Genomic DNA, 15,459 nt, shown 5'->3' with positions numbered 1-15,459 from the left:
ACAAATGGGTTAATGAGTTCATCTTGTGGCACATGGTCATGTAACTGAGCCCTAAGGGACAGTGGTCTTTTAATAAAGCCTATTTTTAACCAGTATAAACTATGTGAAGGTGATTTTCCCATTGATTATTCTCTATCCTTTTGCTTTTCTGGCAAAACTACTAGAAATTGTCATTAATAAGTCTGCAGCAAGTTTTTCCTTTGTCTTACTTACTGAAAGGGTTGACTTACTTAAAATAGAAAGCTTCTAAAAAGTACACAACCAAATACTGTGATTAAATTACACAGACTGAATTCTTAATTTTTTTATAAGTTGCTGCCACAAAAAGATATTTCCAGATTGTATCTGCTTTGATATAATCTTTTCATGAAATTTTTTTTATGAATGTAATTCAGAGGCCATGCTTCAAAAATACTCAAGAGTACTGGGGTATACTGTACTTTTTGTATAAGTGACTTGACTTCAGACTGGGAAAGGGATTTCTACATATTGTCCACACAAACATGAAACATTCTGACCCCCCCAAAAGATGATGATAATATCTGCATTTATGATATTACTATATCATATAGTAATAGATCTATCTAGGGTAATAGATCTATCAACTTCACACAATGAAAACAGGAATGGAGAATGTTATACTTACACAATCCAAGATTCACATTTCACTATCAGCAACTGGGCTGTTAATTAACTTTCGATCAGAAATTAGGCCTATTCAATCTGAAATGCAGGGTCCAAATAGGAAATAGATAGGCCTAACCCAGTGGTTAAAGGAACTGGCCCCTTGGTTTCTCATCACTTAGTCATCCATTCCAACGCAAATATGTAAATAAAATTCCACTACAATGGAATCAAGTGTGTTTAGTTTTTACTTCACACGCCTAAGCATACCAAGATGACCACGACTCAGCCTTAGTCACTGCCCACAGAGAAAGTTCATCTTTTCTCAGTGCCTTTGCTCAGTTTCCTCTTCCTGGCATATTCTGCCTGTCCCCCCGGCCCCATCCCTGCACTTTCGCTCCTGCTTCTAAAGCAGGAACTCCCAGGAAGAACACTCCCCACACACATCATTTCCCAGAAGAGGCCCAGGGGTCCTGAGGCCTGGGTGCACACATTTTCTGTAATAATTAAGCATACTGCATTGTAAGAGTTTACACATGCTTATAAATCTGCCTGCTAGAAGGCACAGGCCCTAGCTCAACTCTGTATCCCTCTTCCAGCCCAATATTTGGTAGCCAGTGTTCAATAAGCAACCACAGAAAGAAGCCTCTCAGAGCGAGGCAGGGCAGAAAGACCAAGAAATATCTGAGACACAAGAGGCACCAGGTAAGGAAAGAATGAAATATTGCCATTTGCAGCCACTTGGATGGACCTAGAGTATACCCTACTAAGTGAAGTCAAAGACAAATATTATATAATATCATTTATATGTGGAATCTAAAAAATAATACCAATGAATTTATATACAAAAAAATGAAACAGACTCACATAGAAAACATTTATGGTTACCAATGGGGAAAGGGTGGGGAGGGATAAATTATGCGATTAACAGATACAAACAACTATACATAAAACAGATAAGAAATAAGGATGTACTGTACAATACAGGGAACTATATTCAGTATCTTTTAATAACCTATAATGGAATAGAATCTGAAAAATAGATATAACTGAGTCACTTTGCTGTACAGCTGAAACTAATACAATATTGCAAATCAACTATGAATTTTCTATTTAAAAATGACAGAAACAGACACACAGAACCAATATGCAGACCAGTAGAAACACACATTGTTGTTCAGTCACTCAGTCATGTCCCACTCTTTGCGACCCCATGGACTGCAGCATGCCAGGCTTCTTTGTCCTTCATTATCTCCTGGCGTTTGCTCAAACTCACGTCCATTGAGTTGATGATGCCATCCAACCATTTCATCCTCTGTTGCCTCCTTCTTCTCCTGCCCTCACATCTTTCCCCGGTTCAGGGTCTTTTCCAATGAACTGGCTCTTAGCATCAGGCGGCCAAAGTATTGGAGCTTCAGTTTAGCATCAGTCCTCCAAATGAACACTCAGGGTGGTTGATTTCCTTTAGATATGCATATACAAAGTCAATAAACATAACTCTTTGGACTACTGTCATAATCCTTCCCCCCGCAAAAGAGGTACATGTGATATGGAGAGAGTGCTGTGGAGAAACAAAGAAAATAAATGGGGGGTCATTTGGCCCTGGGGGAGGGGGAGTCTATAAGGGAAGAGGGGAGAGCAAGGCCAGGGTCACAGAAAGCAGACAGGAGGGGATGAAACAGGAAATGAGCATCAGGATGAGGGCTACTGCCTGCGAGAGGGCAAGTGTGAACAGAAGCTGGAAGGTGTAAAAGACACAGGGGATCTGAGCCACAGGAAAGCACTGTCTGCTGCGCTGACTATACAGAACCCAGGAAAGCATGCTGGCATGTAAGGAAGTGACTACAGCAAAGCCTGCAGAGGCCCAGGTTCAAGTCCTGCCTCTGCCCTCGCCCAGCCCTAGGGCTGCAGGCAAGTTACTGAAGACGGGTGAGTGCTTAGTCGCTTCAGTCATGTCTGATTCTTTGCGACGCTATCAACTGTAGCCCGCCAGGCTCCTCTGTCCACAGGAACCATGGGATTCTCCAGGCAAGAATACTCGAGTGGGATGCCATTTCTTTCTCCAGGGGATCTTCCTGACCCAGGGATTGAACCTGCGTCTCCTGCATTGCAGGTGGATTCTCTTCCATTGAGCCACTGGGGAAGTCCCACTGAAGACCTGTAAGCCTGTTTAAGCATCCAGCATGTGGAGTTCCTGGTGTCTTTAGGGCAGACAGGTAAACTGAGGCCAAGTCAAGAAGAAACACATCTTGTTCCATGACAGGCAGGCAGAAGCTCCAGGACCCACCAGGCCTCTGCCTTAAATTCCAGAAAGCATATGGCCACACCCCCCTTCAACGGTGGTCAAATCAGGCCACCAGACTGTGACACCAGCCAGCACTGGCCATTCCTGCCAGTACCCCCTGGACCTACCCGAGTCCCTTAGGATAGAGTCGTCATTCCTCCCACACACAGGGCTGGACTAAGGAACATTGCCCAACACCACCCACCCTGTCCTCTTTATTATATGGAATTTGGGGTTTATAATATAGTCTTTCCCTCAATACATCTCACCGTTTCATTATGCTCACGCTAAGTCAATTCAGTCATGTCCAGCTCTTTGTGACTCCATGGACTGTATCCCGCCAGGCTCCGCCAACCATGGGATTCTCCAGGCAACAGTACTGGAGTGGGTTGCCATGCCCTCCTCCAGGGGATCTTCCTGACCCAAGGAGCGAACCTGCGTCTCTTACATTGCAGGCGGATTCTTCGCCGCTGAGCCTCTGGTTATTTTAAAAGCCGCCTTTCATCTCCCAAAAGCAATCTCTTCAGAACCACAAAGGCTCTTTCCACTCTCTTTGTGAACAGCTCCAAGAAAGACTGCAAGGCTTAGGGTCAGTTGCTGGCCATGGCCTTACCAGGCCCCTGGGCCCCCAGGGGGCACTTTCCCTGCCCTGCCGAGCAACCTGCCTCTCATCCCCAGCCTCCTGTAGGGTGTGCACACTTGCAGCTAAGGACTTCTTCCTCCGCTTCCATGATTCATGTTCCCACCACTGACCTCCCTCCCACTTTTGACCTCTGCTCTGCTCCGGAAACCTCAGAGTCTTCCCAGCTCCTTCCCTCAGCTCTCGGCCTGGTGGGAGAGCTGTCTGCCCCCAGTGTCTGCTTTCCCATTTTACTACCACATGGGCAAGGAGAGAGAAGAAAGTCACTGCTTGTCCAGACTCCCCCAGTGCTGCTCTGGACCATTTTTCTTCCACCATCCCCTGTCATTTAGCATACACTTGCAGACTAAAAGCCCTAAGTGTGTGTAAAATCAGCCAATCATGTGAAAGTAATACCTCTGCCCTTATTTATTAGCCTGAATAGAAAGAACTCTAAAATGGCCTTTTTTAAGAAAGCATTTGAGTGCATTTTGTTTGGTCTTGTATTCATGAAGTGTTCTGTTGTTGTTCAGTCACTAAGTCGTGTCCAACTCTTCCTGACCCCATGGACTGCAGCACGCCAGGCTCCCCTGTCCCTCACTATCTCCCGGAGTTTGCCCAAGTTCATGTCCATTGAATCGGTGATGCCATCCAACTATCTCATTCTCTGTCATCCCCTTCTCCTCCTGCCCAATCTTTCCCAGAATCAGGGTTTTTTCCAGTGAGTCAGCTCTTCACATCAGGTGGCCAAAATATTAGAGCTACAGCATCAGTCCATCCAATGAGTATCCAGGGTTGATTTTTCTTAGGATTGACTGGTTTGATCTCCTTCCTGTCCAAGGGACAATCAAGAGTGTTCTCCAGCACCACAGTTTGAAAGCATCAATTCTTAAAGTGTTTAATTAGCACCAATTATGAACTGGACCCCTAGGATGGGGCTGTTGGAGGGAACGGGGGTGGCAGGCACCAAAAACACACAGCAGGTATGTTCTGCTCCCCTCATCAGGCTCAGCTGCTGCCTCTTTCTATAAAGGGGGTAGGAGAGCTCCTAACACCCTTCGAGAGAGGCACCATCCTTCCAGCCAGGAAGTGCCTCCCCTCCAGACCCAAGTGTGGCTCCTCCTAACCCTGGGTAGGATGCACCCTGCAGAGCAGCTGGCCGAGAGCCTGAGAGCAGAGCTGGTCACGCCCTCTCTGGTCCCTCCTAGTTGTCAGCATCCACCAACCTCCACATTCCTGGAGAGCTTCGGTACCACACCTCACATCCCCGGGCACCTGGGGAGCTTCAGTGTTTAGGAGGACAATTCCTCAAACCCCCCTAGTTCCTGGGCTTGCTAAACTGAATCAATTTCCATTCCTTCTCCCAGGGAAGCTTTGCTAGGGATCTTCAACTTGAATACCCCGGCGCCTGGCTCTCTCACTTCCCCAGCACCTGCTCCTCAAAGTCCCTCCAATCTCCTAATGTTTCCCTTCTCACTGTCACCACCTCTAGCTACTTGTCAGCATCTCTCAACACCCTTACTTCTTAACGTCTCAACGACTTTCCCTTCCAACTGTCTATTTCACTTTTGCTCTGAGAAGGCGCTGCTGAAAGAGAAAAATCACAGACTGGCACAAATCCTAACACTTTTGACTTTCAGTGGGTTGATTATACCCAGCAACCCATTCAACCTGACCCCAGGCAGCTCCTTCTCTGCTCCCCTATAAAGACCACCTGAAACATCCGCTCATCCTCAAAACCCCGGCTTCACTTCCATCCCTTCATCCCTCAGCCATGACCTCCCACCCCACTTCACAAGATGAAAATCCTTTCACATTAAACCCTTCAACGCTTTCCCTTTGATGTGAGCAGTGCCTCTAAACTTCTGTTGTCAGGAGAATCACCTGGGCAGCCCCTTCACTCAGACAGGTATTTGGACTCACTAGGCCTGAAGCGAATCCCAGAAGCATACATGGCAGTAGATTCGGATGCTGGTCCATCCACCAGATTGGAGGAAAATCAGTCTAGGACATGGATCTCAAACTCCAGCCCTCGGGCCAAATCCAGCCCCTGCCTGTTTTTGTGTGGCCTGCATGTTAACTATGTGTTTTTACATTTTTTTAAGGGTTGTAAAAAAAAAAAAAAAATCAAAAGAGGAGAATTTTGGACTTTCCCTTGTGGCACAGCAGATAAAAATCCACCTGTCAATGCAGGGGACACAGGTTTGATTCCCTGGTCTGGGAAGATTCCACGTCCCACGGAACAACTATGCCCATGCAATTCAACTACTGAACCTGTGCTCAGGAGTCCAGAACCACACCTACTGAGCCTGTGGGCTGCAAATGCTGAAGCCCAAATGCCCTCGAGCCCAGCTCCACAAGAGAAATCACAGCAGTGAGAAGCCCCCACACCATGACGAAGAGTAGCCCCCAACTAGAGAAAAGCATACAGGAAGCAACGAACACCCAGCATGGCGAAAAATAAGTTTTTTTTTTTAAAAAAAAAGAAGGGAATGCCACAACCCATGTAAATTACATAAAATTCAAATTCCAGTGCCCATAAATAAAGCTTCAGGAGAACACAGCCAGGCCCAGTGATTTACATACTGTCCACGGCTGCTCTGAAGTGACAAAGGCACAGTGACGTGGATGCCACAGACTGCCTGCAAAGCTGAAGATATTTGCTGTCCGGTCCTTTATATAAAAAGCTTGCCGCCCCCTGGTCCGCAGGATGAAGTGCAGACACCTCACCAGAGCCTTCCAGCTTCTCTGTGATGTAACCCCCGCCCCCCTCCCCAACCTACGGTCCCACAGTCTTCACAAGCGCAGCCGCACCGCCACTTCAGTGGGCTCAGCGCCTCAAATGAAGTGCAGTTTCACACTTCCCCGTTTCTGTACGTGCTGTTCTTTCTACCCACCTTGCCACACAAACACTTCTTCGTCCTTCCAAGACCCAATTCATGTTCCTCCCCACCCGTGAGATGCTCTCTGACAACCAAACCTCACCCGACTCCCCACTGCACTAAACTCATTTGTATCCCAATTATCTGTACACAGCAGTGATTCTCAAACTTCTTGCTCCCAGCACCACCAGGAGGGCTCATGAGACCACCCTCTGGCTGGGTCTGCCCCGCAGAGCGGCGGACGGGGTGCCAAGCAGAGAGAATGGACATTTCTAACAAGTTTCAAGGCTGATGCTGCTGGCCCAGGCACTGCACAGAAGCAACACCAGTTGACTTCTGTGTCCCCCGCCCCAATCGCTAGTGAGTTTTTTGAGCAAGGGCCCAATTTTATTCACTTTTGAATCATCCCAGCCTCACTTGGTTCCAAGAATTCCTGGAATACGGCAGAAACTCAAGATTTGCTATCTGTGGTCTAACCTCATGAGCTTCCTCCTGGGAGTCAATGATTTTCACTCTCGGACAATGAAAGGGAAATTGAGTGGGGAGAGGAGATCTGGCCTTGCAGGAACCAGTGAGGCCAAAGAAATAAATGAAAGTGGCTCTCTGCAGGACCGACGTTTTCTGGCCTGCCAAATGCATCCTGAGCTGGGGTCAAGCCCTAGGGTGGAGAGCAGATGGTTCAAATCAGAAACCCAAGGGTACAGCCTGGAGGCACCACCAACAGGGGGGATGTTCAGTGGCGGGCCCTCTCCCTACAAAGGCCCATCCACTGTCCACTTGAAAAACAAGATTCTCTATATCAACATCTGATCACATACACCATTAGCATGGGCCTATACTGTTACTAATGATAAACATTTGTTGAGTACTTACTACTTGTTTGGGCTTCTCCTGTGGCTCAGCTGGTAAAGAATCCGCCTGCAATGTGGGAGACCTGGGTTCAATCCCTGGTTTGGAAAAATCCCCTGGAGAAGGGAACGGCTACCCACTCCAGTATTCTGGCCTGGAGAATTCCATGGACTGTATAGTCCCTGGGGTCGCAAAGAGTCGGACACGACTGAGCGACGTTCACTTTCACTTATTACTTGTTTAGAATACAAAGGGAAATAAAACCTGACCCTCAAGAAAACTTTAGTTTGAAACTCAGCACACAAATGTAGAAGGACAGCTAACAAAATAAAGTAACATTTACTAAGTGTCAAATACAAATGGTGTCAAAGGTAAACAGTAAATTCTACAGGAGTCCAAGGTGTCCTGTGGCTTTCCCGTCTCCATTCCACTAAGGTACCACGTGTAAACCTCAATCCTAAAGGAAATCAACCCTGAATGTGCATTGAAAGGACTGATGCTGAAGCGCCAATACTTTGGCCACCTGATGCAAAGAGCTGACTCACCGGAAAAGATCCTGATGCTGGAAAGATTGAAGGCAGGAGGAGAAGGGCAACAGAGGATGAGATGGTTGGATCTCACCCACTCAATGGACATGAGTTTGAGCAAACTCTAGGAGATAGTGAAGGCCAGGGAAGCCTGGCGTGCTACAGTCCATGGGATCGCAAAGAGTCGGACATAACTGAGTGACTGAACAACAGCAAACCTCTATTAGCACCTACACCGGTTCATCAGGACATAGTACTTGTATATTAATATTTATGTGGGTCTTTTGTCTCCTTTATAGGTGTATAAACTCTTCTAGGACAGAAACCTTTTTTTCTTAATCCTTATATTACTACAACCTGACCAAGTCCCTGGCATTACAAGTGTGAAATAAATATTTAATAATGACTGTGGAATGTGAGTTAAGCCTTTAACCAAGGGCAAGGCTTAGATAAGACAAGAATTGAGGGTTGGGCTTTCCACAGACAGGCAAAGGAACCAACCAGGTGACTGAAAACTCCAGGCAGGTAGAAACTTTATGGTCAGAGGCTTCAGGGTCAGACTCTTTGCTACCCCATGACTGTAACCCGCCAGGCTCCTCTGTCCGTGGAATTTCCCAGGCAAGAATACTGAGTGGGTAGTCATTCCCTTCTCCAGGGGATCCTCCCAACCCAGGGATTGAACCTGGTCTCCTGCCCTGCAGGCAGATTCTTTACCATCTGAGCCACCAGAGACACGGGTAGGAGCATCATACCCGCATATCACCATGAGTTGAGAAGGCCAGGCCTTGAGAGCTAGTCTTCACTAGCCTTTTAAACTGTAATACAAGCCTATAGGAAGAGGCCTAAACCTTGACAGCTTTAACCTCGGAAATCACTTCCTAGATTCTTATCTCCTGGTCTATTTTTCCTTTGCCCCTTTTTTCTGCTGATGTCAATTAGGGGGAAAAACTGAAATCCAGACAAAGAATCCTAATTTAATAATGAATTGATACTTTATGCAAATACAGACAAATTTGGGGGGTTTCAGTTGGTAAAAACATAAGTCTTGGCACTCAGAGTTCCCCAAATTGCAAAGTCCTTAAAGCCAGGAATTCCTCCTCTTGCACAGCTCCTCGGATATGATCAAGTGACACACACATTAGGAATGTCAGCATTCTGGTAGCTGAGTCCATTTAGGACTAGTTGAGTCCTAGTCCATTCGAAGGCTGGGACAGTTTAAAGATGGATCTTGTCATAGCCCACAACCTAAACAGAGTGGAGAGGGCATGAACAGATGATTTAAACAGAAAAGCAAATAAGAAACAGAAAAGCTCCCTGCCCAAGCTCCACATCTGCTCAACAGAAAGGAACTCATTCTAGAAACACAGTTTTCAACAAACTCATGTGTGAGGCACCTGTGAAGGCCCCTACATCCTCCATTTCCTATACTCTGGATCTGGACTGCTAGGCTCCAAGTCTCTAATTAAATAAGATGATTTTGCATTTAACCTCTTTCAGAGGAGTCCAGGCTAGTCAAAGTCCCCAGAAGCTAAAACTAGAGACTTTTCCTGAGTGTAGTTGCAACGCACATGGGCTCCCCCGAGGAGCTAACAGAACAGATAAATGGAAGAATCGGATGAAAAACAGAGCTCTTCACTCACATAGCAGAATGCTCAGCAGATATCTCAGGTGTTGCAAATAATAAACGACTTGACCCAGGGAGACCTAGAAGCCAAAGACATTCTCACAAGTGCAATCAATTCAGAAATTAACAAACACATGTGAAATGCTAAAACATTAAGGAGAGGATTCACTGCCGCCTTTAAATGGTATATGAGGCACTACTTGGGCAACTTGAGATATGTTTTGTCATTCTTGGCAAATTGCAGGCCAATAAGAAGGTACTCTTTAATGGGCCAGGAGCAAATGTATATCAAGGACTGGGCTCTTAGCCTAGGACTGTCCTCCAGAGCTGGCTCCACATTTCTCGTCCCCTTTCTGTGGCCCAGGAGAAGCCCCTCAGACCACTTCACCTAGGTGCTCTAGGCCAGCCACCCACCAGGGGCCATGGCAAGAGATGCAAAGGTCAGGGGATGGGGAGCAGAAGGGCCAAGTTCTCTGCTTCGCCCCTGCATCCAGCAACAGGACTTTCTCCCTTTTCCCCTTCAGCGCCCAGTCTTGGTACATGAACATCCTTTATTGGCTCCTATAGTGCCACCCACAACTCTTAAGTAATTCAGGGAAGTTTCTTCATTATAAGCCATTGAGTTGAATTGTCTCCTGCCAGGCCCCTGCCTGATACAAGGACCGTAGGGCACTTTACATCTATATAAAATGTCTCAACTCCCAGAGGTAGGTCCTTTGCCATCTCCCACATTACACGTGAGGACCCTAAGGCTCCAGGTTGGTAGAATACCAGCTGACGGTCACAAAGGAAGATTTCTGGCAGACCAGGAATTACCCGCAAGTCAGTCTAACATCTAAAAGGCCCTTGAAAGTGTGAGGGAGAAAAACACATCAAGCTTCCAAACCCTCAAGCCACAGTTTCGCCTCAAACCACATTGTTTATGGTTTGGGATTCTCCCTCAGCCTAAATAAGCCAGCTGGGGTACTGCCCTTTATGGGTGTCTTCCACCAAGAGTCACTGTGATTGGACCCAACTGAAGGGCAGTAGGGCTCCCTAAGATCTAAGAGATCACAGGTGTGCCTTCCTTGTCTATAAGCCCACATTTTTCCTTCAGTGTACCCCCAAATCCCTCCCCTCTCAGTCTTTTGTTCTTTCTTATAAATTAAAACCAGGATTCCTTTGCCAGAAATCCAGGAGACTCAAGATGAGAGTGGAGGCAGTTACAGGGCACTTAATAACATCCATCCTAGGTACCTCTTAGCCATCAATCTCCAGGATCTATTAACAATCTCTCTTTCCATACAAAAAAAAACACCCTCCCTGGATTCCTCTATTCTCTAGTTGTGCTGTTCTGCTGCAAATGGAAAGTGCAATTAAATTGTGATGGAGGGTAGAGGGGTTAAGTATGAAACAAACTCCCCAGAAAGGAAATTCGGCTCTGAGTTAGATTTCATTTCAGGGCTAGAGAATTTGCTGCTATTGCTGCCTTTGCAGGTCCCTGGCAGTCACTACATCCTCACTACAAGAACAGGCACTGGCAGCTGGAAAAAAACCCTCCTGACCTTCGGGATTTCACAACTGATGAGAAGGCAACTGTCAGATCAGGTGGAGTTCTGAATCAAAGCCTCAAAGGGGGCCAGGTAGAGGGTGGCTCGGAAAACAGTCTGAGTAAAGCAAACATCCAGCTCTCACTTCCTCATTGCTGAAGGAATGGGAGTGGGAAGTGCAGCAGGTATGCTCTTGTGTGAAGGAAAGAATTTTTAAAGTTCACTAGGCAACAGGTGACTTCCCCAGTGGCTCAGACGGGAAAGCATCTGTCTACAATGCGGGAGACCAGGGTTCGATCCCTGGGTTGGGAAGATCCCCTGGAGAAGGAAATGGCAATCCACTCCAGGACTACTGCCTGGAAAATCCCATGGGCAGAGGAGCCTGGTAGGCTACAGTCCATGGGGTCGCAGAGTCGGACACAACTGAGCGACTTCACTACTATTCACTACTACGGAACAGGCAGAGGAAGAAAACTGGGTGAAAACTCAGCAGGAAACAGGAGTATGCAGGCCCTCCTCCAGGACGCCTTACTCAATTCCATTTAAATAACATACAGCTGACCCTTCAACCACACAGGTGTTCATCTGCCTATAATTTACAGACAGCCTCTTGAATCCTCCGTTCCTAGACTGCAGATTTAAGCAGCTTCAGTACTGGTACAGCGCTGTAGTACTTACTATTGAAAAATATCCACATATAAGTGAATCCATGCAATTCAAATTTGTCTTATTCAAGGGTCAACTGTGTATTTACTGGCTCACTACTAAACACAGGGCAGATCTAGCCTGTAGCATCTAGAGAGACCAAAAAACTGGGTTAAGAGCCTCAACGCTTAGAAAAATTTCTTACCTGGAATTACTGTTTGTTGCTATTTTCAGTTTCCGTCCAAACACCTGCAGCAGCCTCTCTCTTCTTCCAATAACCTGTCCTACTAGGGAGCCTGGACCCTCGAGGACGGACTGACTGAATAAACCACAGCCCTCGGAAAACCACAGCATCCTGTGTCCCTCCTCCCTTGCGGATGGAGATCGCACGGCACAAAATAACTGTCAACCCGATTTTCCAAGCCTCGCTGCCCGAAAAACCCGGGTCTCTCATCCCCAAACGGTAGACTACTGCTTAGACATCACTCAGGCTTACTTTCTAAGTAGGCTCAACTAACTTAAAAATAATGAAGACTTGAGTGCAATGACAGAAGGAACACGATTTCATTTATCAGAAGGCTTTAGAACTGGCTTACAGGAAAGGAGGCAACCCCAAACTTCAAACAAGACCAAAAAAAAAAAAAGTTTATTCGAACCTGCTGTGCAGGGTATACACATACTTACAGGAGAAAAACATCAACTCAAACAAACAAAACTCCACCTGTCTAGTCTGAAGCAGGGAAATCTGCTTGGGGGCGGGGACGGGAGGTAGATAACATCCCCCTCCCCGCTTCCCCCGGCTTCCCTCCCGCTCCGACTCGGGGAGGGTGCCTGCGCTCACGCCCCAGCCGCGGCCTGGCCGCCCGCCCGCAGTTACCTGGTCCAGCGGGATGCCCAGGAGCTCGCTGAGCGGGTGCAGACAGGTGGAGCCCGTGGTGCGGTAGGCTCCGCTGCCATCCTGCATCTTCGGGAGGAGCCGCCCCCAGCCCCGGCCCCCGGCTCGGCGTCCTCCTGCCCGAGTGCGCGCGGGCGGCCGTCCCGAGGGTAGCGCGCGGCCGCCAGGCTCCGGGACACCGAGCTGCGAGCCGGAGGACGAGACGCGGCGCAAAGTCTCGGGGCGCAAAACTTGGCGTTCTGCGCTGCGGCTACGGGCGCGGTAGGAGGGCCGCGGCCCAGCGCGCTCGGCTTCCCGCTCCCCTCCTCTCGCCGCTCATTGGCCCGGCCGCCCGGGACGGCCCGGGAGGCGGGGGGAGGGAGGGTTGAGTGGGGACCAGAGCCCGGCCCCCCGAGCGCCACCCGGCCCGCCCTGCCCGGGCCGCGCGGGGCGGGAGAGGCTGCCACGGGCGCCGCCGCCTTGCCCCGCGCCCGGCTTTGCGCAGCCCCGGGCGGGGGTGGGGCGGGAGGAGCCAATGCTCTTCCTTCTCCGGAGTTCCCCGTCCTCTCCCCGCCACCCGAAAACGACCTCCTCCAGGGTCACCCAGGCGGGCGCCTAGAACTCGGGAGCACCCTGGCCACACCCTGTTTTGGTTCCGCCGCAGTCTCAGCACCCCCGCCCTCCCGGTTCCCTCTCGGGTGAAGGTTTCCTGTGCTTTCCCCGCGGCCAAGAGTTCATCTGCCGGGGGCTGGAAACCCAAGGACACCCCGATGCTCCCAGCCAGCGCCCCATCACCCACCCCTTAAGGGGAGAGTTTCCTACACCCTGGGTTTGTGTCGCAGAAGCTCAGAAACTGGGACTGCTAGCTTCTGACCTTGGGTGTCCGGCCCCCCGCGGACTGTAAATTCTTTTCACTCCTGCAAGAAACGATGCTACTGCGATACTGTGTGCTCTCTGATCACTGTTTTGCCAGCACCGGTTCTAAAAAGGGGTTACCTGGCCCCCTTTGTCCCCAGAAGTGTATCACTGGTGCTTGGGAAACTTTTTCAGTTGATACAGAGATTTTGAGAATCATAAAAGTCTTGCTCTTTCCAGGAACTGCTGTAATGCTTGCTGGACTTTCAGGAAAGCGGTGTTGAAATCAAATGGGTAGGAAAAAAAAAAAAAAAAGAGTTGGTGTCAGTCCCCAGGCTTCACCAGGTAACCAAGCTCAATACTTTGCATTAGCAGTTTACCTGGGAACGGGCACTGAGCCACCCAGCCAAGGATTAGTTGGTGGAGAGACCAACCAAACAGTGGGGCAGTCCCTCTAGAGCAGAACTAACTGTCCTCCATGTGACCCTCAACTTCAAATCCAACTGAAGGCCTGTCAGACACTCCTAACACCTTTCCCTCCAAGGCTCAGCCTCACCCTGGCCTTCTGGAAGAGTTTCATCACCAAAAAGCTGCACAGAATTTTAGATGGTCAGGCCAGAGTTTCTCAACTCTTGTCCTCTGTTGAGGAGGAAAAAACATGTCCCAACCACCGCTCCTGGTCCCCATGAAGATATTATAGGCGGCCACTATCACCACGCTCCTTCACTCACGCAGTGCACACACACACACACACACAGGCATACACTTGAGGATCAATAAGGCTGTGTGTATGCGTGTTAAGTCGCTTCAGTCGTATCCAACTCTTTGCAACCCTATGGACTATAGCCCACCAGGCTCCTCTGTCCATGGGATTCTCCAGGCAAAGAATACTGGAGTGGGTTGCCATGCCCTCCTCCAGGGGATCTTCCAACCCAGGGATTGTACCCCAGCCTCCTGCATTGCAGGTGGATTCTTTACCATTAATGCCACCTGGGAAGCCCCAATGAGGCTAGACAGGCTTATTAAATACCACACAGTTCTAGAAACTGACCAGAATTGAAACAATGTTCCTTTTATCTTCAGCAAGACAACAGCTTACATGAAGTATTTGAGGGCAGAAAGAGTCTGAAACCTCAAAAAAAAAAAAAATCACTTAAATGTGAACTGCTAGAAAAGAAAAGTAGGCCAGTTTGGGTGGTGTTTATGAAGAAAACCCTCAGACCATTCATAGTTCTCCACAAAGCTATATTCTTCAGACTTCAAAAAATAGTCCTCACATTGACATAGGTTTAAAAACAGAAGATTAACCCTACCTGGATTTTCTTCTCAACAAAACACAGATTATCATCTAGTCTAAAATTTACCCTTAAAAAGGCAGGAACTATGCTTAGATCTTGAAAACAAAACATCACAGAACTTAAATCTTAATAATCCTGTCCTACTGATAACTGTAGTACAATTAATCCTCAAAGAACTCCTAGGAGACGCAGCATCAAGAGAAGGGATCAGTAACACTTGGTGGTGGTGGTGGTCGCTCTGTGTACAGTGTGTGTGTGTGCACACGTACTCTGGTGCTGGTGCTCAGTTGTGTCCAACTCTTGGCGACCCCATGGACTGTAGCATGCCAGGCTCCTCTGTTTGTGGGATTCTCCAGGCCAGAATACTAGAGTGGGTTGCCCTGCCCTTCTCCAAGGGATCTTCCTGACCCAGGGATTGAACCCACATCTTCTGCATTGCAGGAGGCACCAGGGAAGCCCCAGTTATACTACAGGTTAATTCACTTGGGTTCTGGAAGATGGGCTATGATTCTAAGATGCACCATGGACTTAACACTCTTTTTTCCTTCCCCTTTGTTTCCATCCTCTGTGAATCATACATTCATCATAATAATTATTATATGTTAGTTATATCTCTACAAAAGCTCTCTCATTTACCAGTGACAATATCCCGTGTGGTAGTTATTATAATCTCTATTTTACAAGTGAGAAAACTGAAGTTTGGGGAGCTTAAGTGTCTTGATTGTGTTAAGGGAGGTTGAATAAAACATGTCTGTCTGATTCCAGAGCCTGGGCTCTCAGTCATTTGTCATTTGCCTCTTAAAACAAAGCATTTCTCTCTCTATCAGGAGGCCTGCTCACATACCCGCA

The 15,459-nt window shown here is 48.1% G+C and overlaps 1 protein-coding gene across 2 annotated transcripts in view; it reads right to left on the bottom strand.

Annotated features, from left to right (window-relative positions):
• The window catches only part of MBOAT1 (membrane bound O-acyltransferase domain containing 1), a 111,026-nt gene extending 98,055 nt beyond the window's left edge, over positions 1 to 12,971 (bottom strand). For both annotated transcript variants that reach the window (XM_070778321.1, XM_070778322.1), the window contains exon 1: positions 12,461 to 12,971. In XM_070778321.1, the coding sequence (XP_070634422.1) occupies positions 12,461 to 12,547 (87 nt within the window). In that variant the 5' untranslated portion in view covers positions 12,548 to 12,971. The remainder of the gene's footprint in view (positions 1 to 12,460) is intronic.
• Positions 12,972 to 15,459: the final 2,488 nt, after the last annotated feature.

Source organism: Bos indicus, chromosome 23, assembly GCF_029378745.1.
Source record: "Bos indicus isolate NIAB-ARS_2022 breed Sahiwal x Tharparkar chromosome 23, NIAB-ARS_B.indTharparkar_mat_pri_1.0, whole genome shotgun sequence".
NCBI classification, from domain to species: Eukaryota; Metazoa; Chordata; class Mammalia; order Artiodactyla; family Bovidae; genus Bos; species Bos indicus.
Note: the sequence above shows the minus strand (reverse complement) of the source record. Positions and strands in the feature narration are given on the sequence as shown.